The 26,495-nt window shown below is 43.6% G+C and overlaps 1 protein-coding gene across 2 annotated transcripts; it reads left to right on the top strand.

The window, feature by feature from the left end:
* Window positions 1–249: 249 nt before the first annotated feature.
* On the top strand, window positions 250–25,827 carry DNAJC7 (DnaJ heat shock protein family (Hsp40) member C7). Of its 2 annotated transcripts, XM_049859075.1 has the most exons (15): window positions 312–399; window positions 4,122–4,280; window positions 11,331–11,419; window positions 12,174–12,298; window positions 12,881–12,994; window positions 13,530–13,604; window positions 17,552–17,670; window positions 18,559–18,712; window positions 19,244–19,408; window positions 20,253–20,344; window positions 23,300–23,373; window positions 23,708–23,854; window positions 24,071–24,223; window positions 25,042–25,104; window positions 25,483–25,827. In XM_049859075.1, the coding sequence occupies exons 2-15, from the start codon at window positions 4,252–4,254 to the stop codon at window positions 25,518–25,520; spliced, it is 1,437 nt and encodes a 478-aa protein (XP_049715032.1). In that variant the 5' UTR covers window positions 312–399; window positions 4,122–4,251; the 3' UTR covers window positions 25,521–25,827. The 2 variants fall into 2 exon arrangements, with proteins under 2 accessions (XP_049715031.1, XP_049715032.1); XM_049859074.1 differs by lacking the exon at window positions 4,122–4,280 and having other exon boundaries at window positions 250–399.
* The last annotated feature ends 668 nt before the right edge of the window (window positions 25,828–26,495 follow it).

The raw sequence follows: 26,495 nt of genomic DNA, 5'->3' as shown, positions 1-26,495 counted from the left end.
AACTGCTATGGCAACAAGGCCCTTGAAACTCTGAGGAAAGCCAAGGCCTGGAGGAGTGACAAGTCCTTGTAACTCCTTGCGACCCACGGGCAAAGTGGCGCCCCCTACGCACAGAAGCCGTCCCTGGGCTTCCGCCCCAGCGCGGAGACCACCGTGGACCTCCGGGGGCGGGAGGCCACTCTGGCCCCAAGCAGAGCCTCTCTCTGGTAGACGGGCCCGAGGGAGCCCCTCTGGGCGCGGCGCCGCTCAGCTGCTCGATGCTCCGGCCGGAAGTGTTCTTCACCGCCCGCCTCCTACCCGGCTCTCTGGTCCCGGCGGTAAGATGGCGGCTGCCGCTGAGTGCGATGTGGTAATGGCGGCGACCGAGCCAGAGCTGCTCGAGGACGAAGAGGCAAAGAGGTAACCCGGCGGCAGGGTAGTGAACTACCTTCACTAACTTCAGTTCTGTAGTTCAGGGAAGCCGGTCCCTGCTATGGTTCAGCCCCCAGCTGTTAAGGTGATGCCCCGCCCTCTGCGAGCCCCCCTTGCCTCTGAGATCAGGTCCGGATGGACCCCGTGAAGGGGCGCTCAGGGGGTCGGCCTTCCTATCCAGCTTCCGCCTGGGGGGAGGGTGGCGGGGAGCTGAGGCACGGCCTTGTTCTCCATCTGGGAGGAAGGTGGTCCTAATGATAGAGGCCAGGTCTCGGAGGGGATCTCAGAGAGCTGTTGCAGGGTGGGGGAGGCGGTGAGGCGACGTAAGGCAATCCTTACATTGCTCCCGACCCCCGCCTTTTCTTGTTAACTTCAGTGCATTGTTCTCGGTTAGTACTTTGCGTCTCCGGAGTTCTCGTTTTCCTCACGTCATTTCCCTAGTAATCACATTCCGGTGATTACTAGTCTGGGTCTGCGGTGATTATGTGTCTCCGTTATTGATTTTGGTCAGCTCCGCTACCCCCTGGTTACACTAGAAGATGATAAAGGAGGAAGAGTGAAGGGGTTTGTCTCATGCTCTACACGTCAACCCCCCCTGCCCCCAGTCCTTCCTGAGTGGGATCCCCATTCCTCCCAGGACTATTCTTTCTTAAATTAAGCTGCAAAGGAGGAGGGAAACTGTTTGGGAGCTGTTGGCACTGCTGGGCAGCTGCAGTGACTCGAGATTGCCAGACCGGACTAGCCGAGGAGCTGCTGAGTGAGTGAGTTTCGAGAACACTCTGGATTCTGGCTACAGCTAAGGCAGGGTATTGGAAGTGGGGTTGGAACACAGTTGTGGGTAGTCATACTTGTTCAAATTCTAAAGCAGAATTGACAAAAAGGTTCTGGAAGTTTGGAGCCCTTTCCTTATGAACTGCAGATTATTTCAATCCTTTGTTCAGGATTGACTACAATGTCCTCAGTCTTCTTCCCGCATATTTCATATCTATACCAAGCCCATTATGGCTCCAGTCCGAGTGACTTGAGGTGGAATGTAGAATTTGTTCCTGAAATCTGAAATCAGAATTCTTGAGATTTCTACAAGTTAGAAACATAAGAGGTACTGGATGAGACAGAATGAATAGTTTTCAAGCTTAAAGGACGTTACCACAGTCAGTGCCTCAAGTTCCTGACTTCCTGGAAGCTGAGAGGCTTGACAGAATGTGGTAGGTCCCTGGGCTATCAGAGGAGGCAGGATACCAGAGTTCAATTTCTCTCTCTGTTCTTAGTTTTGAGTTTTTACATCTTTTCCTAATTCTTTCCCGCATCATCAGCTCATATACATCATTAAGGGGGAAAAAGTACCGTACCCCCAACACAGCTTAAATGAAATGTAAGAATTTACTTTACTTGCATTGAGAAAGAATTCTGCGGTTCTTTGTGCGATAACTAGGGACTTGGGCTATGTGTAATTTAAAAAATTCATCCTACTCAGTGTAAATCTCTTAACGTAGGGTTGTGTCTAATTTGGATTTTACTTCAAAGTCCCCTGTCAACTAAAGCAAATCTTTTTCCTTTAAAAAATCACAGTTTGACTTTCTGCTGTATAAGGCATCCTTAGGAGGGTAAACATTAGGCTTATTAGCTTCCAAAAGCAGTATTTATGTATAGTTTCCAACGCTGGAAGTGGAGCAGGGATTTAGAAGCTTTGGAGGGAGGTTGTCATACATTTTTTCACATTTCTTGGAATCATCTTGTGTATCTGTAGCAGAGGACAGGCAGGGACATTCCTTACAAGTGCACTTTTACAATCTGGCTTGGTTAGAGCCTTTTGGCCAGGTTCCTGTCTTTCTTGTTACAGCCCTACTACCAGTTCACTTGGGGACACAGGAGTTGATGGGTCTCTTGGGTTGTTTTTGTGAGGTCCAACATGTGAGTCCTTGCTAGAGTCCAACAAGGAGTCCTTCCTTGCTTGCATCTTGGCTCGAGGGCGTCCTCCTGCTAAATTGTCACAGGTGGCAAAACGAGAGGCACTTCCAAGACACAGGTCATCACAGTTGCAGCATTTTAAATGGCTACACACCTCATTTCCTCAACTTTGGTGTCCCTAGAGAGAAAAAAAGTAGATGTCAATTTTTTTGCCTGTCACTCTGGCAAAGTTCTTTTCCCTCCGTAGCAACCGAGAGGCTAAAATAAAAGGTGGATTATTTGGCACTCCAAAATAGATCAGGGTTCTGTGCATGAAAATTATTTGTTTCTCTTTGCCTGCCAGAACAGATGAAGCTACCTAGGAGCCAGAGTGTTAAATATCAGAGGTTTTACATTTCAGTTAATTTATGGTACTAGCCTTACATTTTCCTGGGAAGTTGCTGGCTACTTTACCTTACGTGTGGATAGTCCTTGAGATAGTTGCCATCCTGTCTAGTTATGGCTCTCTGGTCATATCCCCTGGGCTGGGGAGTAGCTGAGTTTCTGTAGGTAGTTTTTATTGTGCTAAAGTTGAGGAATTTAAGTTGTTCATCAGCAGAGGAAACACTCTGTCCTGGCATATGTATACCAAGCAGTGGCTGGACAATCAAGTCTCAAAGAACCATGCAAGCCATAGAGTTAGGAGCCAGAACATTGTTACCTAATTCCTTGAACTGCTCTCTGTATTGGTTTTCCTGATGGAAGCAAGTAAGAACAATTCTTAGGCTCTTTTTTTTTAATCTTAATATCTGGGTAGTATAAAACCTTTGTGGATTAGGATTTTTTCTTTTATTTGGGTCCACATTGCTGGTAGGAAGAACTGAATCCAGAGTCCATATCCCAGGGTCTGTTTACTGCAGCTTAAGAGATTTTGGAGTTCATGGCCTTATTTAACTGAAAAGCTTGTGGGGATGCCTTTCCCTCCTCCTTCTTCCTTATGCTATTTTAGATATTTAGGAAATTGTGCCCCTAATCTTTCTCTTGAAGTTCCAGGGCAAGCAGCTAGACAGTTTAGCAAAGCTGAATTGTAATTTATCTTGGACCTTGGACCCAAATCAGTGAGAAACACTGCTCCTCACCTTTCATTTTCATTTGGGTGTACTTTTAAGTGTGGGATCAAGGAGTCCTGGTGGTGTGAATGGTTAAGTGCTCTACTGCTAACCAAAAGGTTGGCAGTTCAAACTCACCCAGAGGCTCTGCTGGAGAAAGACTTGGTGAACTGCTTCTGTAAAGACAGTAGCCAAGAAAACTATGGGGCAGTTCTACTTTGTCACGTGGGGTCACTGTGAGTCAGAACCGATTTGACAGCACACAATAACAAGTGTGGCATCAGTGACGAGGAAGTGGAAGATGGGACAAATGAGTCATGGTAAGGAAGGGGTAAACCTAGGAATACAGAATCCTGCATACCAGCAAATTAATTGAACCCTGATACTATTAAATCTCAGAGTTGTTAGATAACCGTGGTAATTGGAGCAAAGGTAGAGTACTGAGGAAGGGCATCTGTCTTCTTTACTGCTTTACATCAGACCCACATATTACCCAGAGCTGCGTAAATTCAGTAATTTTGATAAAAGTTTGGGCCAAGTGAGTGACAGTTGCTCTAGTGTCTAGTCCATTCCCAACGACCAGAACTCTGATTGGCTTAAGGCCCAGCCCTATTGTACATTCCAGCCAATCAGAGATAGTTTAGTCATTGAAACTAGTATTTTAAAAGTTTTTAAAGCTGAGTACTGGGCACTTGCTTTGCTTTCTTTCACTAGGACTTTAGAAGATTGGAGAACAATGGTCAACGGCTGCCTAGGTGCCTTGAGGCCTGATGCACAGTCGCTCTGAGAGCCCATTTCTCCCATATTCAACTAATGTTTGGTCCCCTTTCTCCAGTGCTGAGTGATGTGGAAGTTCCTTAGAGGTCGTTCCAGGTATTCCTTTAAACTATCTGAATTTCAGCTGTAAGAGCAGGATTCACAATGCAGTTATTTCAGCAGCCTCTTCATTTATTGGACTGACAATATTTTTTTTTTCCCCAACCAGATCAAAACGGTGGTTCCTGTGTTTTACCCCACTCCTGGTAGGACTATGAGTGGCTGAGGCTTTTGGGAATGGTAACATGTGAGGGAATATTTGACTCTCAGGTTCTGATTTTGAGGCCTAGTTTTCTGTTAGCATGTGACTTACGGTTTGTGTGAGGAGGCTAGATTGTCAGATGAAGTGTTAACTGCCTTTTCTGATTCTAATATAGAAGAACAAAATATCTGACTTTTGGGGAGGTTTGTGCCCTCAGAGTATCTGCAGGGAAGCTAGTTTCTCAGAAGCAGCAGTTCCACTCCCCATTTGTAAATGAATGTTAGGTAGATGCCAGCCCACAGGTGGTGACACCTTCCCCTTAAGGAACTAGCATAACTTTAAAACTCACATTTCAGGCAGCTATTTCCACATGAATGTCCATCTGCCTGAAGTGATTGGATTTCTTTGAGGAAGGAAGAATTACGTTGGTTGGTTGCCCTTTTTTTTTTTCTTTAACCATTGAATAAGACAGCCATTTCCAGCATGCTGCCTGGTGTCTTTCCCTACTCAAGCAGTAGGGAGTGCTGCTGCTTTATATAGACTGTCTCTGTCTCTCCTTCTGGCCCTGCCACTGGTGAGTCTTCTCCCTGAATGTCCAGATACATGACAGTTTCACTGGGGTGTCAGTTTTCTTCATCATCTTTGTCTCTTACTTTCTTTCTTTGGGTGGGGCTGGGGGTAGGGGAAGGAAGCAGGGTTGTTTAATTGTGCCTTAAAGTGAAAGCAGAAGCTGGTTTTTCTGTAAGAAATTAGATAAAGGAAGGTGAGTGCCAACAAGTATGGTAGGATAGAGCCCACCCTCAGTTTTTTCTGGACCATTAAAAAAAAAAAAAAATTTTTTTTTTTTTTTTTTTTATAAAAGAAGCCTTTATTTGCACTCAGCATATAGTGCCTTGTATTTAGCAGGCACTCACATGTTTGTGGAATTGTTCCAAGTGATTTCGTTTATGGCTTCCACTTATCTGTATGAAACTAAATATTTCAGCCCCTAGATTAGTAGAAGATAAAGAAACGGGATGACTTGTTTTTGGCAGGATGTACTAGAACACTGGCTCCTGGGCCCCTTTTACTCTATTCTCTCCTGAAGGTCAGGCAGAGTACAACGTGAAACTGGCCCTGTGACATGCCACTGGGGACAAGAGGTCTTGGACTGTGGGAAGGAGGAAGGAATTTCTACTCTGAGACTGGCCAAGATCCCGTAAATTCTGACGGGTGGAGGACATTTGTAGCTCAGCGTACAACTAGTGAACTTGACTGAATAAAAGAAACGGGGCACAATAATCCTAGAGTAAGAGTGACTTTTTGGAAGGAATATATATAATAGGAATGCACAAAACATATTGTCGTTGTTAACAGCATTAATCCCTGCGGATAGAAAAGGAAAGGTATGTTTTTCTAAGGTTCTTAGGGTCGCTATGAGTCAGAATCAACTCAACGTCAATGAGTTGTTTTTTGTTTTTTTTTTCTGCCAGTAAAATACTCTCCAGACTCAAAGGCCCCTAAACACACCTTTAAGGAGCCTTGGTGGCACAATGATTAAGTGCTCACCTGCTAACCAAAGGTTGGAGGTTTGTACCCACCAGTGGCTTCACAGGAGAAAGGACTTGGCAGTCTGCTCCCGTGAAAAATTACAGCCTTGGAAACCTTATGGGGCAGTTGTACTCAGTCATGTAGGGTCGCTATGAGTTGGAATTGTCTCGACGGTGCACAACAATAACAAACATCTCTGCTCTAGCAAAATACATCATTTCGTCATGAGTTGTATAATTTTAGCAAAACTTTTTTTCTTCCACTTCAGGAGCAGCATCAAGAATATGCAAAAAAAAAGGAAAAGCCTCATTCAAGCTGTTGTGTCTTTAAGCTATATTAATGCTATTGGAAGGACTAAACTTTATTAAAAATATATTAATCTAGCCAAGTATTTACTTGAAATAAGTAAAAGCAGCATGTTATGTTTTTTGTCATACAAAAAAATCTGATCAGCATTTCCTAGGTTGCAAATGTTGCAGGACAGTGAAACCATGTCAGTCTTTATTTTTCATGCTCTGGGGTAGAGTAAATCTTAAAATGATACTGTACAGACGATAAAGAATCTCCTTTTTTAATAATCTGCAAAAATGTAACATATCAAGCAATTGCAGAGAGCCCAACCATGTTAAGGACTTTTTTGAAAACTACCGCCCACTTAGTGCAGATGGAATAAAGCTGCTGAATACCTCTTTAATTGCTAAAAGACAAGTTACCCTGAGGCAAAGATTTTGCTTAAGTGTTCAGCTTGGAAGTATTTAGAAAGAAAATGGGAATTTTTATAGGGTATCTAATTTGGGGCACGTTGTAATGTCAACTATGGCGTTTTAACGTGTATTTAATTTCACTGCGCTGTAAATGTGCAAAGTTGGCTGACGATCATAAGCCTAAATTGTTTGGTTTGATCACATGATGCTGAGCCGTGCTAAGACCTGTGTGATATCAAATGACTCCCTTGGCAGTGCTTGTTGGAGTAATTAGCATCAGTGATGAATGAATGCTAAACTGGGAGAGAGAGACTATAACTGCATGATCAGAGGATATGCAGATTTTAACACTTAACGTTGGATAGAAAAGCAGGTTTTTAAAGCTGCAATTTTTTGGCTGGCTAGGTTATTTCTGAAAAATAAAGAAATGCATTTTAAAATAACAAAGCAGTCTTCATCTGTGTCTGTCAGAGGGAAGGGCAATGTTGTGGGAATTCCTTCCGTCATACCTTTAAAGAGGGCAGATTGAAAACCTTTCAGTAACTTTTCACAAGAAGTTTTTGCTTCGTAATAAAGTGAAAGGGGATGATGGAGGTAGAGCCATTCCTGTCACCTCTGGGTAAATCAGCTGGGAAGCTTATTTTGCTTACCACTCACCCAAGGGTTAAGATGGGGAACCAGATAAATTAGTTTTAATCTAAAAACCTTGACACTGACAGGATCTAGTGGAAGAAGCATTAGGACTAGGAGGTAGGAAACCTGTGCAGCGCCTCACTAGCTCTTCCTTTGTTGAGGACAGGTGATGTCATCACTGTAACCACTTCGGAGGGCCATTGTGAGGACCGTCATTGGAAGTGCTTTGAAAATCTGGGAAAGTATTAGAGATACAGTACAGTTGTTAATAGTACCATCAGGTCTGCTATGGCCAAGTCTGTTTTTTTGCTGTGCTGTTATATTTCAGGCTTTAGTCTGAATTTTATTTCTGGCCCATAAAATAACCTAGTTTAATTTAGTCCCCTTTTTTGGAATCTTTCCTTTTTTTAAGTTGGTCCTTGTGAACCCACTTAATCCTTAATTCTTCTGTTCTCATTACTGATCCTTAATTCTTCTGTTCTCATTACTGATTTGTTTCAGTAGGTCTGTGTTGTCACCTGACTTAATTATCATAGGACTAAATATTACTAGCTGAATTTACCCTGGCAGAGAGTGGAGTGACAGATGCTCCCGTCCACTCACTCTCAGTTACAGTGTTAACCAGCTCTTCTCCTTCTTTTCTAGTCCCACGCCTTTGACATCTCATCCTTCAGTTCCTTTGCTGTAAGGGCAGCTCCAGCAAGCTGCAGCTCTCTCTCAGACTCCCAAGGCAGGACTTGAATGGATATGGCCCTGGAATTGTTCCTGATGTAGCCTTGTTCAGTTCTTCCTGCTGGCATGCTGGATTCCAAAGATCCACTCTTCCCTCGGCCAGTCTGGCAGGGTCAGGCCCATTGCTTAAGCTTATCCTGTATTTAGTGGGGAGCTTCAAAATGGAGGAGGGACTCTACTTTGGGTATTGGACCTGGAGGCAAAATGTAAGTGTTCAGTCTAAAAGTACTAAGTGCCCATTCTTTAGACAGCTGTTAATCAGACAAATTCTATGAAAATAAGTCCTTTTCATGAGGCAATTGTGTGGGAATAGCTAATTCTGGCCTGATGCTGTGCAGTGTGAGGTTAAAAACATGGTAACTTATCACAACACAATTCTTCTTGTTCTTTCTGCTGTGGGCTGATTCTAAATTACTTGCTTTGTTTGCTCTAGAATGGAATCTACTCACCATTTACTAAAATGAAATGCATTTCTTGGGGGGAGGCAAAGTCCAGTTCACTAGGCCTTGCATCTTAAAGAGGAAGGAGCATAGACCACAGAGGAGCTCCACTCCTTCTGTGGCTAATTCTTGGGGATGTCATTAACTTGTTTAAATCCAGATTTCACTTCTGGGGTTGAATTTCATATGCTAGGACTATTCCGTATCTTGGCGTAAAGAAATTGGTTTATATTCATTGCTCGTGTCTTATTCCAGCAATACAGATTAATTTTTTTAAATATTTAGCATTTAAAAAAATTTTAGCATTAAAAAAATGTGTACATATATGTTTAGCATTAGAGAGAAAAAGTAGAAAGTGCACAAGCTTTGGAATCTGACAGGTGTGAGTTTACCTCCTGACTTTGGGCAAGTTATTTGCCCTCCTTTGAAAAATGGGGGTAACGACAGTCACCTTACTGGTTGTCTGGAGATAATGATGTATGCAAAGTACCCGATAATTATTAATAATCTTCCATAGTAATTATCTTTGCATTTTTACTAGACGTCAATGCTGAACTCACCTCCATGGGAGTTATGTTTCAGGAAATACGGGGCACATTTCAGCAGCTCTGTAGGTTGTTTCACCTTTGACTAACAAGCTTTATACTGTTCACACATCATCTACCCAAGTACCTAGAGCCTTTAGTTTTCCTTAAGGATTTGTGCATTTTTAACCAGTAGCCATCTGAGGAAGAGGCTGGATCCTCTCAGGTATAGTTTGGGGCTACTTTGGAATTTACAACTCAGTTTCTTCACAACTCAATTTTGGAAGTCCTATGTTGGCGAAGCCCTTTCTTCAAATCTCTTGGCATGTCTGCTCTTAAAGCATAGGTTCTCATAGTTTTTATAGTACAAGCCCAAACCCACTGCCTGCCGTTGGGTTGATTGCAATTCATAGCAACCCTACAGGACAGAGTAGAACTGCCCCATAGGGTTCCCAAGGCTGTAAACTTTTACAGAAGCAGACTGCCACATATTTCTGCTGCAGAGAGGCTGGTGAGTTTGACTCGCCAAGCTTTTGGTTAGCAGCCAGGCGCTTTAACCACTGTGCCACCAGGACTCCTTATTTTTATGGTACCTCGCTTAATTTAGCATTACAGGGTGATGTGCACCATGTAGAAAGATAGCAGCTGGGGAATCCTTCTTAAAGGATTTTTCATAGCAGGTGGTTTCTTTTGGCATTGTAACAGTTGGTGTAATAAAATTACTCAAGCGGATTTATGTCCATCACAGTTCAAATCTGTCAACATTTATAGGTCATTCCTGTTTTCCTTCCTTCTTCTCCCAGCCTTTTCATGTTAGTAGGGCTTGCCAGAACTGTGATGGAGAAGAATGGAAAGGGAGGATCACCTCAATAAATGGAGGGCAGCTTTGCCAATTTGTAGTTTAAAATACGTAAGTAAATAAGTCACAGACCTTCCCAGTGCTGTGTCCATAGATCTGTGGTGTAAACTGCGATACCATAGCCAAGGTTAAGAACTGTGACTTTTGTCCCCACTTTAGGCAGCCCTTGAACTGGGTTATTTTGCGTGTATGTGCGTGGAGGGCAGGAAGAAAAACAAATATTCTTCCTTACAACAAAAATACTTAAAAATTTAGTTGGCTGCAGTAATCATTTCAGCAAAGAATTATCTTCAGGTGTCACTCAAGTTGGTCAATAGGATGGTTTTGGATATTTTTGATAGAAGCTACTAGTTTGTTGTTCTTTTAAAACATTATTGGTTCTGATGAAGAGTGAGCAAATTAAATCAGGTGTACACTGGAGAGTGTGTTGGCAACTCTTGACTGGAGGGGGGATGGGAAGAGAGAGAGAGAGGGAAGATGGGAAAATTGGCACGAAACGAGAGACTGAAAGGGCTGACTCAATAGGGGGAGAGCAAGTGGGAGAAGGGAGTAAGATGTATGTAAACCTACATGTGACAGACTGATTGGAATGGTAAATGTTCACTTGAAGCTTAATAAAAATTAATTAAAAAAAAAAAAAAAAAAACATTATTGGTTGTGTCTAATTTGATTCTAGTTCCTTGGTCAGGACTATAATTCCCAGTATGTAGCATTGTTCCATTGGGAAAGTACAATTTGTTTAATGGCACAGCTTCAAAAAATGAATTAAAGGGTAGGGAAAAATTCTGATATTAAACCGCCTGCTAGATGTGCAAGGTAATGGAGGGATGATAAGGGGGACAGTAAGTGCTCACGTATATGTGTCAGGCAGAAGGAACACCAACAAATGGGCACTTCTTATAGCATGACACTGGTAGTCAATACTTTATGTGTCCCTGTTATCCAGGTTTGTAGTCTCTGCTGTCTCTCACCTTTGTCTCCCATGTTAAACATCAATATAGTGTGCTTTTAACTCCTTTGCCACCTGCTTTTGCTCTGCTTGTCCTTCCAGTGACAAATGCATGAGCTATTTTTCAAGACAGTCATTGAAATCAGGTGCCCCTGAATGGAATTACCTGTAACCAATTTTCTTTATGTTTGCTAAAGGGGCAACAGTTGTGGCACCGTGGAAAGAAAATAGTTATAAAAAATTCAGTTGCTGTGAGGGAATCTCTATAAATTTTCTGCCCTAAGGGAGGGCAGGAAACATGAGAGGGATTCTCTTGATTTAGCTTGAATATATCTAAGTGACAAAAAATAGCATCTGAAGAACTTGGATTCTTTCATCAGCTCCTCCTTTTGGCCCATGAGCCTATTCAGCAGTCTATAAATTCCTTCTGATACCACTAACTTCTGGCTTGCTGTGCCTGGGCCTGTAGACAAAAGATTACAGAGGTTATTCCCTAGGTATAGTAACATGATTCTCTTTCTTTTTCCTTTTTAGGGAAGCGGAGTCTTTCAAGGAACAAGGAAATGCATACTATGCCAAGAAAGATTACAATGAAGCTTATAACTATTACACGAAAGCCATAGGTGAGAAGAACCTGATGCTTATGCTGGAAAATACACATTTGCTGAATATTATTATAAATAGGGTGCCCTGGTGGCTCAGTGGTTAAGAGTTGGGCTGCTAATCAAAAGATCGGCAATTCAGATCCACCTAGTGCTCCTTGGAAACCCTGTGGGGCAGTTCTACTCTGACCTATAGATTGCTATGAGTTGGAATCGACTCAGTGTGTTGTTTTCGTTTTTTATTTTGGTATTATAAGTAGATCCTCTCTAAAAAGTAGACTTTTGTCTAATGGGCTGATACCTGCTATTATGTGAATTCCTTTAGGCTTAATGACCTCATGAGAGTATAAACCAAAAAAACCCATTGGCGTTGTTGCATGGATTCTGACTCTTAGACCCCCTATAGGACAGAGTAGAACTGCTAGGCTGTCTTGCCATCTCCAACTCAAGAAATGCAAATTCCTTTTTATTATACAAAGCATAGTCATTAAGAAGATAAATATGTTGATTCTTCCCCCAAAAAAGATAGTGCCCTTCAAAGCTAAATATAAATGATATTTTAATCGCCTTTTTAAATTGGTTGTTAACCGTTGCTGCTGTCTATTTGCACAGATAGTAAAAAAAAAAATATTGGAGTAGCCTTTAGAAGAGCGTGTGTCAGCATTCCTATTCCGGTTTGTTTGCCTTGATGTAGTTCTGAGGAAGATGGCTCCTGAGTTTTTGAGACAATGACCCATGTTAAACTTTGTTTTACGTTCTTCTGCCTTTCCTGCAGATATGTGTCCTAAAAATGCTAGCTATTATGGTAATCGAGCAGCCACCTTGATGATGCTTGGAAGATTCCGGGAAGCTCTAGGAGATGCACAGCAGTCAGTGAGGTTGGACGACAGCTTTGTTCGGGTATGTAACAGGGCTACTTGGGGAGGACTGAGTTGCTGCAGTTCAGTTCCTCTAGCCCAGGGTTTCTCAAACCTGCCACTATTGACATTTGAGGCCAGATAATTCTTGGTTGTGGAGGGTTATCCTGTGCATTGTAAGAGGTTTAGCACATCCTTGGCCTCTTCTCACTAGGTATCAGTGGCACTTTTCCCCTCAGTTATGATAACCTGACATTACTAAACATACCTGGGGAGAGGAGCCCTGGTGGCTAACCAAAAGGTTAGCAGTTCGAACTCACCCAGTGGCACTGCAGGAGAAAGACCTGGCAGTCTGGTTCCATAAAGTTTATAGCCAAGAAATCCCTATGGGGCAGTTGTACTCTGTCACGTAGGATTGCTACGAGTTAGAGTCACCTTGACAGCACCCAACAACAACAGTAACAGCAGTGGCTTTCTACATCCTAATCACAAGTAAGTATATCTGGGGAGCGAAGTCATCCCTGGCTGAGGACCACTGCTGTAGGCATTTTTATCACATACTGGTTTTGTGTGTGTGTTTATTTTTCTGTTTGACCAGTCATGTTCCTTTTTTTCCTTCTTCCAGGGACACCTACGAGAGGGCAAGTGCCACCTTTTTCTAGGGAATGCCATGGCTGCATGTCGAAGTTTCCAGAGAGCTCTAGAACTGGATCACAAAAACACTCAGGCAAAACAGGAGGTATAATCTGATCCTGTCTGTATCAAAAGAGGCAGTGTGGTATATTTGGGAAAAATCGTGGCTTAGTAAAAGAAGTCTATGAAAATTAGAGGGTTTCTGAGATGGTTGGGGGACAGGCAGTTACTTCAAGGAACTGATCTGAATGACATTAAGGAAGTCAAGTAAAGTCAAATCTTGGTTAAATTGATAGCAATTAAAACTTGTTTTACCTATGACCTTCCATCTCCATATACACCCAGGGTGCCCCTGCAGTGTTGAGTGAAAAACCCAAAACTTCTGCCTAGCTCATCGCAATGCGTTGCCTTTATTTGGTGTGTATATCAGGGTGTGAGGCCTGTATTTCTATCTTTAAGTTTGAGCTGAGGTGAAGGTTGGGCTGTAGCCTTTTCTGTTAAGGAGCCTTGGCTGCATCTCTGTCAACACGATTTGTTCTGCTGTTCTTGAAAGGACAGATGCCTCAAGGCCTTACTGATTTTTGTGTTTGTTTAATCTAGAACTTCATTATAACTTCTCTGTATCTGATTTCCCGGTATAGTTCAAGAATGCGAATGCAGTCGTAGAATATGAGAAAATAGCAGAAACAGATTTTGAGAAGCGGGATTTTCGGAAGGTAAAGTACGGCTATGAATGAGTCTCATCTCACCTTTCTCACAAAGTTCTTATTTCGTGTGTGTAATCGTGATAATTAAGAATGCCGTGATTCAGATCTAGAGTAAATTATCACTTTGATTTGGCTTTGACTTTATGTATTTTTTGGTCAAGATACTTATTTTCTTATTTACATTTGGTTTTATGATAAAAAGCATAATGAGTTTGTTACTTAAACATGTTCAAACTGTTAATGTAAGGTAGTGGTCTAATAGAGTGTGCTAGCTAACAGGGGAAGCCAGTTGGAATTATTTGTTGGGTACAAATAATCCAATTTTATGTAATGACAGCTGACTTTAACTCTTGCTTTATATGAAACGGGATGGAGCTATAAATCAAGGACAGGGAGAGGCCCCTTTTGCATTTTTGAGTACTGAATGTAACCTGTTGTCACCATCTTTTTGACCTTAGTCCTTTCTACAGACAGGTGTCCCTTATGGAGCTATGAGATAGTTCTTGCAAATTTACATGTCAAAGGAGTTGACAAACTGGAAACATGGGAAAGGTAGAAAAGTTGTAGATGTTTTTCCTGTTCTTGTAATGGTTATGCCTGAGCTGTATAACTCCTGGTTCTCTTCTTAGATGGTGCTTAGAAATAGCTTTCACTAGAATTTCAAAAGGGAGGAGACAAAAGGCCCAGAAAGGAGAGATTTTTAGGATCACTTAAAAGAAGTTTGTAAGTACCATCTGAGGAAGGGAGTTAGTTGTTACCTCATATGTGGGAATTTGCCCAGTGCTTTCTGTAGCAGGTGCTCAATAAATGTTTGATAACAGGGTAAAGTAAGAATCATCCTTAAAAGTTACACACTGCAAAGGTCATGTATTTGGTAACAAATCTAGCTTATACAGAGGCCCAGCATTAGCTTATTAGCATTCCTCATCTGTCCATTGGTTTTAATAACCACAGTGTCTTTGTGATGTGATTCATAAGTTTCCTTTTTTTTTTTCTGACTCTGTGTGCGTGTGTGTGGAAAGAGATTCTATCTCCTGTCATGTTTTCTGAGGTTTACATAGGCAAAAGCTTTGTCTTGAAAGGCAGTCTTTTGGGTTTCTTTCCTCTCTTGCCCACTCTGGAGCCAGAATCCCCAGTTTGTGACAGAATCCTCTGTTTGTGACATTCCAGCCCCCCCCCCCCACCACTGTAGCTCATGGTGATGTCACAAATGAAGAATTATGATCCTGGCAGGGGAAACAGATGAACTTGGAAGAAACAAAGATATTCTTTGCCTGCAGCTGTCCCTAGCCATGGGAGGTGGGGGTGGGAGAGAAGCACTGAGCCTCCAGCTGATAGTCCCCATGATTAGCAGAGTCATCTCTGTCCTGGATGGCAGGAAGGCTGCAGGATGTGGCCGGGTACATGTCGGGTAAACCCTCCCCATCCTGCTGAAAAGTCCAGCACCATGGCTCTACGTAACACCTGAGTTTTGATATCGTTCTTCGGGCTTCCGGGACAATAGGCCGTGCCTTTGAGGGGAAGCATCCCTATCGCTGCTCTGCTGACACCTGCCCCTCCGCCCTTTCTGTTTACTTTTTTGTAAAGGCGGTATTTGTGGTTCAAAAGCTGAAAGTATCCTAGGCATATACTCAAAGAATTGGAACTGATACACAAATACTTACACATGAATGTTCACAGCAGCACTGTTGACAATAGCCAGAAGGTGGAAACAGACCAAATGGCCATAAGCACAGGAATGGATAAACAAATTATGATGTATCCATACCAGGAAAAAAAAAAACCAAACCTGTTGCAGTCAAATCGATTCTGACTCATAGTGATCCCTATAGGACAGGGTGGAACTGCCTCATAGGATTTCGAAGGAGCACCTGCTGGATTCGAACTGCCAACCTTTTGGTTAGCAGCCATAGCTCTTAACCACTGTGCCACCAGTGTTTCCATATCCATACGGTGGAGCATTACTCAGCCATAAAAAGGAATGAAGTACTGATACATGCTACAGTGTGGATGAACCTTGAAAATATGCTAAGTGAAAGAATCCAGACACAGAACGTCACAGATTGTAAATCTTTAGAGATGGAAAGCAGATTGGTGGTGGCAAGGGGCTGGGGGTAAGGAATGGGAAGTGACTACTTAATGGGTGGGGGGTTTCCTTTTGTGGTGATGAAAATGTGGAACCAGATGGAGGTGGTGGCTGTACAACATCGTGAATGTACTAAATGCTACGGAATTGTTCACTTTAATATGGTCGACTTTATGTTATGTGAATGTCACCTCAATGGGGGGACAAGTTAGAAAACATAAAAGATATTTAGTGATGAATATTCCCCTAAGCTTGTCTTCCATCTGCCGAGTTTCCACCTGCCCCATAAGGTAGACACTGTTCTTGTTTCTTTTATTTCCTTCCACGGTTTTGTTGTGCATATACAAGCAAATACAAATATAAATTATTGGTTTTTTTTTTTTTTTGCATGAAAGGCGATACGTGTACACATTGTTCTGTACCTTGTTTGTTTGTTTTCCAGTTTTCCCACTAAATAGATCTTGGAAGTCTTTCCATATTAGTGCATGGAGAGCTTCCTCATTCTTTTTTAGAGCCACATAGTATCCTATTCTGTGAATGTGTATGTTAGCTAACCAGTCTCTTACTGATGGAAATTTGAGTTATTTGTGCTTCTGAGTTTTCAGACTTCATCTTTCCTGATGCCCATGGCCAGATTCTGAGAGGGAATGTGTGCCCCTTACTCTGAATTTCTCCTTTGGGTCATTTGTTCTTGGGAGAGAATAGCAATCAACAACGGTCTCCCAGTAAGCCTTAGGAATAGCAACTAAACCAAAAATGAAACTGAGACAGCAAACTTCTGAAGAGAGAAAATGGAAGTATATGAATACCCTTGATGATGCTGAAAGTCCATTTTATTTTTATTTATTTGTTTATTTTTTTGGTGGTTTTTGTCTTTTGGCTTGTATAGCATGTTGGGAATAGTAATCTGATATAGTCTATTCAGAACCATTTAACATGAACGGTTTTATTGGTGTATTTTTATTACTAAAATCTGGGTGGAGGAGGGGCCACCAGGGCACTCAATGAGATGTGAGCCCCACGCACATGGAAGAGGGAACTGTGAGCCATTTCAGTAACACAGGGAGCAGCAAATACATACAAGGCTATTTTTGCCGGTCCTTGCCGAAACAGGCTAAAACCAAACCCATTGCCATCGAGTTGATTCTGACTCATAGCAGCCCAGTAGGACAGAGTAGAACTGCCCCATAGGGTTTTCAAGGCTGTAATTTTTCCAGGAGCAGACTGCGCCATCTTTTTCTCCTGTGGAGTGGCTAGTGGGTACAAACTGCCAACCTTTTTTTGGTTAGCAGCTGAGTGCTTAACCACTGTACCACCAGGGCTCCTAAACAGACTAAGCATGGTGAATTGTGCAAAGTAGCAAATAACAGCATTTCTGCATTAGAAAGATGTGAGTTTTGACCACAGTTACTATGGATATGATTCATTATGGAGGCAGTTTAGCTTGCCAATCCTGGTTACAGGCTCTGAAGTTTTCGTATCTAAATTCCAGTCTTGTTTCCCGTATGTATTAGCTTTGACGGCTTTAAACAAGTTACTTAATCTCTTGGTGCTTTAGTTTTCTCATCAGTAAAGTAAGGTAATAGTATTACCTACTTCATAAAGCTGTTATAAGGATTAGATGAGTTAATATATAAAGTCCTCAATAAAGGTTTGCTGTTGTCATTATCATCTGGATCAACTCATTTCAATGGTATAATTAAGTGAATTAGATGTTTTTAAGCTCCGATATTACTGATACTACTTCCCAGTTTAAAAGTGAACCAGGAAGCTTCTTTTAGCTTTTAGCCTGTTGCCCGTGACTGAACTAAAGTGAAGATATTTCTGGAGTCCAGGCTGAAGAGCCTTATTGTTTCCTTTCCCCCCATAGGTTGTTTTCTGCATGGATCGTGCCCTGGAATTTGCCCCTGCCTGCCATCGCTTCAAAATCCTCAAAGCAGAATGTTTAGCAATGCTGGGTCGTTATCCGGAAGCACAGTCTGTGGCCAGGTATGAAATCAAGCCAATTCAGTATTGAAATGGCAGGTACTACCAGATTGATGCTATATGGCAGCTCTCTAGAACAGGAGCTACCATATGGCCTGTGGCTAGGCCAGCCAGGGCTGACTGGATCTTCCTGGGGCTTAAAGCCAAAAAGGTTAGACCAGATTTAAAAACCTACAGGGTATATGGGAGTATAGTAGATTTTTGAACTGTATGTGAAACAACGGATGTGGGTTGTGTTAGTTTTTTAAATGTAGTCCTTTTTCTTAGGGTACTTCTACTCCAGGGGTTGTTAGCAAACTCTTGGCCAGATAGTAAATATTTTAGGCTTTGCAAGCCATAAGTTGTCTGCCTTGATAATGCAAAAGCAGCCATAGATAATAGATAAATGAATGGGCATGTCTGTGTTTCAATAAAACTTTATTTACAAAAACAGATAGCAGGCAGGATTTGGCCCACGGGCTATAGTTTGCTGACCACTATTATAGTGTGATAAGGATTATGAGACACCAGCAGTGTATTAAAGATAAACATAGGTATTTTATTCTGAGGAGGTAGGTCCCTGTGTTTGACTGTTTACCTAGAGGTTGGTGGTTTGAACCCACCTAGTGGCACCATGGAAGAAAGGCCTGGTGATCTGCTTCTGTAAAGATTGCAGCCAAGAAAACCATATGGAGCAGTTCTACCCTGTAATACCTAGGGTCACCGTGAGTTGGGATTGACTCAACAGAAACAGGAATTCTAGAAGGTTTGGGAGGAGTTCTTGAGAAGCTATCTCCCTTTGAATACTTTCAATATTAGACATATGTTCAGTGAAAAAATTGGCCACAAATGGCAGTAATGGTGGGGATATACCAAACCACAGCTGAATGTGCCCCTTTCTGGCTCTTGCAGTGACATTTTACGAATGGATTCCACCAATGCGGATGCTCTGTATGTACGAGGTCTTTGCCTTTATTATGAAGATTGTATTGAGAAGGCGGTTCAGTTTTTTGTACAGGCTCTCAGGATGGCTCCTGACCATGATAAGGCCTGTGTTGCTTGCAGAGTAAGTTCTAGGCACCAGATCTGTGCGGGGAAGGAAGCCTCCCCTTTGGGCCTTTAAGATGGTTAGAGCAGAAGGTTTTAGAATCACAAGAAATATGTCTCCTCTTACCACTTTGCAAAGATGTTTGGTCTTTTCATTAGAAATTATTTTAGGACTTTTACTTAGTCAAAGGTAAGATCATGTGCTCACACAGGATCAAGTCCTTTTAATACCTAAGTGTGTGCTTTTTTTTGTGTGTGCTTTTTTAATTTTTTTCTTCCCTCAGCTGAAGAAAAGATAGGAATGTTCCCTTGGGAAGTCAAGGCAAGCCCTGGGTTCCGTAGATCTCGTTGGTATTTTGTTTTAATCCTGGTTTCCCCTGTCCACTCTGTAGGAAGCACAGTGAGCAACAAAGGAAAGTGGCCCAGGTGGTGAGGTGGGGGCTGTGTGATGCTGAATACTGGGATCCGAGAAAGTGAAAGTAGACTGGCCTCTCTGTGCAATGTCAGCCTTCCGGATGTGTAACTGACCTCCCCTTGCCTTTCTTCATAGAATGCCAAAGCACTTAAAGCAAAGAAGGAAGATGGGAATAAAGCGTTTAAAGAAGGAAATTATAAACTAGCATATGAACTGTACACAGAAGCCCTGGGAATAGACCCCAACAATATAAAAACAAATGCTAAACTCTACTGTAATCGGGGTACGGTTAATTCCAAGGTAAGCACTTGGTCTGGATCTTGGGGCCTATGGAGATATTTTTAAGGGATGTTAAAGAAGTCTTGAGAAATCTGCCCAATGAGGGCAAGCCAGGTGACAGGAGGAAAATTGTTTGGGTTACTATCTCAGCTTGTTAGGAGCTATCTTCTGAGAGTCAAGCTTTAATTGTTCTTTTCTGTAGACATTTGGCATCACTTGAGGGACAATTTGGAAGGATAGTCCCACTTGTTCTTCAAGGTCCCTTTCCCCCAGCAAGAGAGTGGCTGGGGACTTCAGAGTGATTTTAAGCCAAGTATTACTGCTTCTTGATTAAACAAGGAATTGTTTCTTTTTTAATAGTGATTTGGGGGGGATTAGAATGTGAGGCAGGCTTAGTTTTTCTCCCTCCAACATAACTGACGGTCACCACACTCAGTTGAAAATGGACTGAGTGCCGTTGTGGCCCTAAACCCATAAGCAGGCTCCTTGCCCTTGCAGAATTTTTGTAGTTAAAAATCACAGTAATTCTAGTCCCTTTAGTCGGCCTCTGGAAAAAATGCAGGGCAGGAATGCTCCTATTTCTTTGTCCTGGGGGGCACTTAACGTGGAACAATAGAGGTGGTTTATCCTGGCAGACAGGTGTGCCTGGCTTGCATCGTGTAGAGAAGAAACCAATTCCGAATTTCGGAAGGCCGCCTAATGCCTTAGTCCTCTGAGATACTGGTTTTCCCACTGACCAGGAATAAGTATGACAATTAGGGGGCCAGCATGACTGATCATCTTAGAATTCTGAAGCCATGCTCACAGCTCTGGGCTCCCTCGGTCACCACAGATGTGAAGTATGACTGCTCTCTCTCTCCTGAAGCTTAGGAAACTAGATGATGCAATAGAAGACTGCACAAATGCAGTGAAGCTCGATGACACGTATATAAAAGCCTACTTGAGAAGAGCTCAGTGGTAAGTGCCGCTGGGGGGAGAGGGGAAGAGGTAGTTGCAGATGGCCTACCAGGGGAATTGCATTGTGGATGCCGGAAGCAGACCCAGGGATATTGTGAGGTCATTTGGTCCTTCCCCCTGCCTCTAGGTGGGATTGTTCCAGTCCTAGACTATCTTTATAGACCTCCAGCGGAGGAGATTGCACAAGCTCCCTCAGTCTCCCATGCCTGTGTCTAACGCCCCTCACGGTCAGTAAGTTTCCTCTGATACCTGACCCAAATTCCTTTTGTTAAAGATAAATTCATTTTCTTTGGAGATTTTGTGTTGTACACTTTTGCTCTAACTTGGCACAGTGCTTGGCACATAGTAGGTGCTCACTCAGTAAATGTTTTATTGAATGAATGTATGGTGCTTGAAAGGAAGAAATAAAATATCTCTTGGAGACAGTTGAGAGTTGTGCTGATCCTGTTTGTTGTGGGTGAGGGTTATAGTTAGAAGGGATTTCAAGTTACTCTGGCTCAGCCTCCAAGCAGTACAAGGAGCCCCCTTTTGAAATATCCTGGATAGGTTGTCTGAGTGTTTTGAGCAGAGGGGGCTCCCTGGCCGAGAAGGCAGTTCACAAGCCAGGATATGCCTACCTGTAGTGCCCAGGCTTGTGTTAGAATCAGGGTGTTCCCCAGCATACTTGTTCATCTGACTCTTGGACCCACCAGACTATTTTCTCCAGACAGGAGCATTAACAAGAGCTAGGAGAGACCTGCTCAGAAATCCTTCTCTTCTAATTCCAGATTATTCCTCAGACAGAGAAGAACCTCTTATCTTTAAAGTTCCTAAAGGAAGACATATTTTATACCAGTCCTCCAACACCTGTTCGTCCTTACTGTGAAATGTCATATCCAAAGAATGCATGCTGTTGGTGATGCCCAGACCCAGGAGCAGTGCACTGAGCTCCTAGTATCATCAGTGGTGCAGACTGGCTCGTGGACTGGCTCCCATTTAGTCCGTACCCTTCCCCCCAAATAATCCACTCTTAAAAAAAAATTAGGAAAACTGCTGCTGTGTGTGGTGCTTTTTATTAAAAGTGAATTTTTAAGTAGATGACTAAGCCTGTCAGAAACAAAAGTGGAAGCTTTGGAAGACAAAAGAGTGCCCTTTGACCCAGCCAGAGGCTTATTTCAACAGAAGCAAAATGGTATATAAGTGAAGATGTTTTCTGCAATTTTGTTTATAGTAGCAAAAAAGGGGAATCACCTAAATGTCTGGAGCTTCGGAGGGGAATGGCTGATCTGTGACACTGTTAACTCTGAATAATATATGACCAGCTCTGTGGCGTACTCTGCCATCTTTGAACAGGAAATGGGAAGAGAGAAGAAAATTTGTTAGGAGGATAGTGGGAGGGAGGATTATTTTCTTCATCATGTTTGTGCAATAAATAAAAGTCAGGAGTTGCTTTGATAAGACAACTCCTTACCTTTGTGGTAGAAACAGAACTGTCCTCTGAGTGGCTCTCCCTTGAGATGCCACCACAGGGGGAAAGCATGCACCATTTGGGACGGTTGGCTGAGTATTAGAGCCATGGCCTCAGCACCTGGGATTGACCAGAAGTCCTGGAGATTAGTTCAGCCTGAGGCCTGCCCACTGCCCCAGTCTGGCTCAGTTTACCCTAATGTTGGGAAAATGCCAGATCTTTGTGACATCTCCCATCGTAGGCTAGAGTTCTCCCTTTTTCTCTAAAGCTCTACTTTTTCATGTTTCTTTTTCTTCAGCTTTTTAAATTTTAAAGTATAAGGATGTCCTTGAATTAAAAAAAAAGTTGTGAAGATGGAAATCGCTGTTGAATACATTACATATGGACCAGGAGATGTCATCAGGGTTACTCATTTTGCAGATTTTTCTCCTCCCAGTGCTATCAGTTATCCATGTTCTTCCTCAAAGCTGCGAAGCTTTAACTCTTATTACATATGTGGGCTCTTGGGACTCCTAGTAGTGTTTGCAATGTGTGTTTGCCACCTGTGTTTTGTCACCATTTTTTTAAAAAGTCCTAAATTGAGATGTTGCCTAAAATCTTAGGCCTCTCTTGCCAGCCACATGAGTAGCACTCCCCTACCCGGGTCCCCGAGCCTGGGCTTGTGTGGTAGCAGTGTAATAAACTGAATCTCATTTGTGCAGCAGCCAGCTGCACTGCAGGGTCGCTTTGCACTCCCCAGCTGATGGCATCTGCCTCGGAACTCCAACCGGTCTGTTTAATTGGTGGGCTGCTCTTGGTGCCTGTGATCTTACGGACAATGCCACTTGCTTCTGTGGAAGAGAAACTTAAAGGTCTGGCAACTAGCCTGTCAAACTAGATTCTTCCCATCTTGGGCTGGAGGCCCCTCCTTTCTTCTGTGCTGCTGAAATAGCCTGTGTTTAGAGTCTCCTTATCTTTCTAGCTTACCTGTATTTCTCAGATTGATTGGTCTTAATGGAAGCATTTGCCAGCCACCACCTTGAACTGTTGAGTTAATCCTCCTCATAGCTCACTAACCCCACTTGTGCTCTGGCTCGGAGCCCACCCTGCATGTTTATGGCACTGTAGGTGCTTTCATAGCCATCATTTCACTTGATAATTTTTCTTCTGTTTGTTTTGATCCCAAGTCATCACCTAGGTGCCTTCACATTGCCTTTCCTATGGCAGTCCAGATGTCTGTCTGGTGGCTCTGTGTCAGATCAAAAGAATCTTTGTCCCCTTAATTGCTTTCCACTCAGATCAAAGCATCACTTTGCTGGATGGGTTTAAGTGCTATGAAGTTTGTTTTTTCTTTTCCTTGAGGAATTGGTTGCTAAGTATTTCTCTTAATGCTAGATTAAGGGCTCCTGTTTGATGAAGCATCTTACCAAAATGTGCGTCTTGCTTGAGCCATGCCTCTTCCCCCAGAGTGATACCGAAGGCCATTGTGTTATGTTTGAGCCCGGGACTAATCCGTATTTCCTTCTCAGTTACATGGACACAGAACAGTATGAAGAAGCAGTGCGGGACTATGAAAAAGTGTATCAGACAGAGAAGACAAAAGGTAAAGCGGTTTGAGATCATTGGTTTCTCAGAGAGCTGTGTTGTCTTACTTAAAGTTTGATTCAGGGATCAGAGATGTACTTGGGGCTTCTTTGATCAACGGCTAGGAAGAAGTAAACAGATCCTGGCTATTTTCTGATCCCAGATCCTTTCCTATTTGGTGGGGAGATGTGAGGACCCCAAGTATGAGCAGATTTTTTTAATCTCCAGAACAAAGCACTATAAAATCCCTCAGTGTGATTAGCAAGGCTCAAAATGCCAAGGCTGCTGGGCTGGGACTCAGCAAGGGAAGCCAGAATCAGATTTGTCCACTGACACCAGATGTCTCCCTCTAGAACACAAACAACTCCTAAAAAATGCACAGCTGGAATTGAAGAAGAGTAAGAGGAAAGATTACTACAAGATCCTGGGAGTGGACAAGAATGCCTCTGAGGACGAGATCAAGAAAGCTTATCGGAAGCGGGCCTTGATGCACCATCCAGGTAGAGCGGGTCAAGGAAGGGGCTGGGAAAGAACAAGCAGGCCAGGCCCTTTGCCAGTCCCAGCCTAGAGTGAGAGCCTCAGAGAGGCGTTTCAGCCGGGGACAAGGTTAAGTCCCATAGTCTCCAATTCCAAAATCAGATACGAAGTGGTATTTCTTAAACTTTTGTTTTCTTGAGACTGATTTCATCTGCGTTCTCCCACGCCCCTCCCTCCAGATCGGCACAGTGGAGCCAGTGCTGAAGTGCAGAAGGAGGAGGAGAAGAAGTTCAAGGAAGTTGGAGAAGCCTTCACTATCCTCTCAGATCCTAAGAAAAAAACTCGCTATGACAGTGGACAAGACTTGGATGAGGAGGGCATGAACATGGGAGGTGAGTTGGTGGGGGTAGCTTGGGAGGACTCTGAGGGCTGTGGAATGTAGAATTTTTTCCAGAGGTTCTCCAAAGGGAGAGTCTGTATATAATCAGCTAGACTCAGTGGTTTGTGAATTGTACACTTGATGAGCACCCGTGACGTGTGAGGTGTGTTCCAAGTGCTGGAGGTGCAGAGATGACTCACACAGGTTCCCCGACCTCCAGGAGCCCACAGGCCTGATCCCACCACCAGCCTAGAGGGCTGATAGCCATGCATTCAAATGCAGGACAGCATAGCAGCAGGTGCAGAGCGGGCAGCAGGGAGGTCCTGTGCTAACACTGGCTGGGGGGGGCTTAAGAATGGCGACACATGGCACCTTTGGGGGACTGCAGGTGGCTCAGTAGGGGATATGGGGTAGGGTCCTAGAGGGAGGTGGTGGTGAGAGAGAAGGCTGGAGGAGTTGGCTCAGACCTCAGAAGCCTTAAAGGTCTGCAGTAAGGAATACGGGCTTTATCCTGTCGGCTAGACTTTTCCCCACTGCAGAGTGAATGCTGACCAAGGTTTACGTGTGTCAAGTATTCCTGTAGGCCTTCACAGATCTTACTTTCCCACAGAGACTTGGGAGTGTATTCTGATAGTGGGGTCAAGTGGTAAGTTTACATAGGGTGGGGCAGATTTGCTCACCTCCAGTCTAAAGTGTTGGAAAAGGAATGAAGTGATAATACTGGGGAAAGGTTTGGAGACCCATTCTCAGGGTCATGGTTAAGTTCTTCCTCAGAAACTTCTAATTTTGTCACTTTTTTCTTCCTTTTGTGTTACTTGCCCTGTTCCGCAGATTTTGACGCAAATAATATCTTCAAGGCATTCTTCGGTGGTCCCGGAGGCTTCAGCTTTGAAGGTGGGTATGCCAAGTAGACACAGTGACTCCTCAGTTCGGAAGCTCTTTGGGGTCCCACGAGTGGAGGCAGCTGAATTCTCATCTAGCAGGACATCCACCCACTCAAGTGTAGATTTAGCAGAGGATGGAGGAGGGGAGGTTCCCAGGTGCACCTTGCCTTGGTACCGCCCCTTGGGCAGGGAGGCGTTGCTGTTTCGAAGCTGAAGCTGCAGCTGCACTCTCTCTCGTCCTCACACCCCAGGACCAGGCTGCTTGACACCCTGTAGAGTTGATTTTTGTGTTTGAATGAAGGCTTCTCCATAGTCAGCAACTGGTTTGAAAAGTGGTCTTCCCTAGAAAATCCACAGCTAGCTAACAAGCCCTTGTTTTCCCTTCCAGCATCTGGTCCAGGGAATTTCTTTTTTCAGTTTGGCTAATGAAAGGAAACCAGTCACCCAGAACCCAGGAAATGCAGACTTGCTCAGTTTAACCTTGAATATGGACACAATTCAACTCCTCCCTTCATCATGTCTCCGTGTACTTAGAGCAGTTTCATTTTCTTGGTTGGATACCTCTGTCTGTGTGAGTGGGGTGAAGGAAAGGGAGCCAGCGCTGAAGACTGCGGGTAGGGGTGGGAGGCAGGGGGTGGAGAGGGAGGCAGCTTGTGAATTTTTGTTGTACTGTTTAACTTTATTAAAAAAGAAGAAAAAATGAAGAGAATAAAATGTTTTGACCCTTTCTGGCCCTTTGCTCTGGCAGCTGCTTTGTGTCACCCCCAAGTCAGTGGGCCAGAGCCGAGTCCTCACCATGTCTGATCCCGACATGGACTTAAGACTCAGCAGGCTGGTCCGCAGGGGCAGTAGCACCCAGAGTCTGGTGGCAGGTGGGGTGCTGAGCAGGCCCCAGGTGTGCTCCTGAGCCCAGCCTGATATCAGTCATGGGGGGGGTGGTACTAAGCATCAGTCTGGGCGAATCTAGTCAGGGGAGGTCTGCACAGACCCTCATGGTTCCTGTTGTCAGTTTTGGGCTAGACTAAGGGGGGGATGAAAGCCTGCCTCCCCAGCCGCTTTCAAAGTAGGCCAAAGCCGGCCAGCTCCTGGAGTCCAGGGGTCTGGCTACTGACATCACACTCCACAGCTGAAGACACCATTCTTAGCAAACGCCCTTGCCTTCTCCACTGGTTTCCCTTTCTGCGTGAAGGTGGCAAGCTGGGGCAGGAAGCTGTGGTGCGGGCTGTGCTCTTCAGGTCAAGCTTGGCGCCTGTGGTCACACCCTTAGGGGCTCCACACAGGAGCATTTGAAGCTTTGGATGACACATTTTTGGTGCTTTGGTAGTCAAAGTAGTCAGGGAAGAGCGTTCAACCAGGTAACTTATGATTTCTCTTCCTTCTGAGCCCCTGCCCCTTTCCAGT

Source organism: Elephas maximus, chromosome 19 (genome assembly GCF_024166365.1).
Source record: "Elephas maximus indicus isolate mEleMax1 chromosome 19, mEleMax1 primary haplotype, whole genome shotgun sequence".
In the NCBI taxonomy this organism is placed as follows: Eukaryota; Metazoa; Chordata; class Mammalia; order Proboscidea; family Elephantidae; genus Elephas; species Elephas maximus.
This window is presented reverse-complemented; position numbering and strand designations above follow the sequence as displayed.

What these genes read in the sequence shown, in the direction of transcription:
- DNAJC7 (XM_049859074.1), top strand. Translation starts at nt 323, where the DNA reads ATGGCGGCTGCCGCTGAGTGCGATGTGGTAATGGCGGCGACCGAGCCA. An exon ending in GAAGCACAGTCTGTGGCCAG is followed by an intron (nt 17,671 to 18,558) that starts GTATGAAATCAA and finishes TGGCTCTTGCAG; the next exon opens with TGACATTTTACGAATGGATT. An exon ending in CGGAGGCTTCAGCTTTGAAG is followed by an intron (nt 25,105 to 25,482) that starts GTGGGTATGCCA and finishes TTTCCCTTCCAG; the next exon opens with CATCTGGTCCAGGGAATTTC.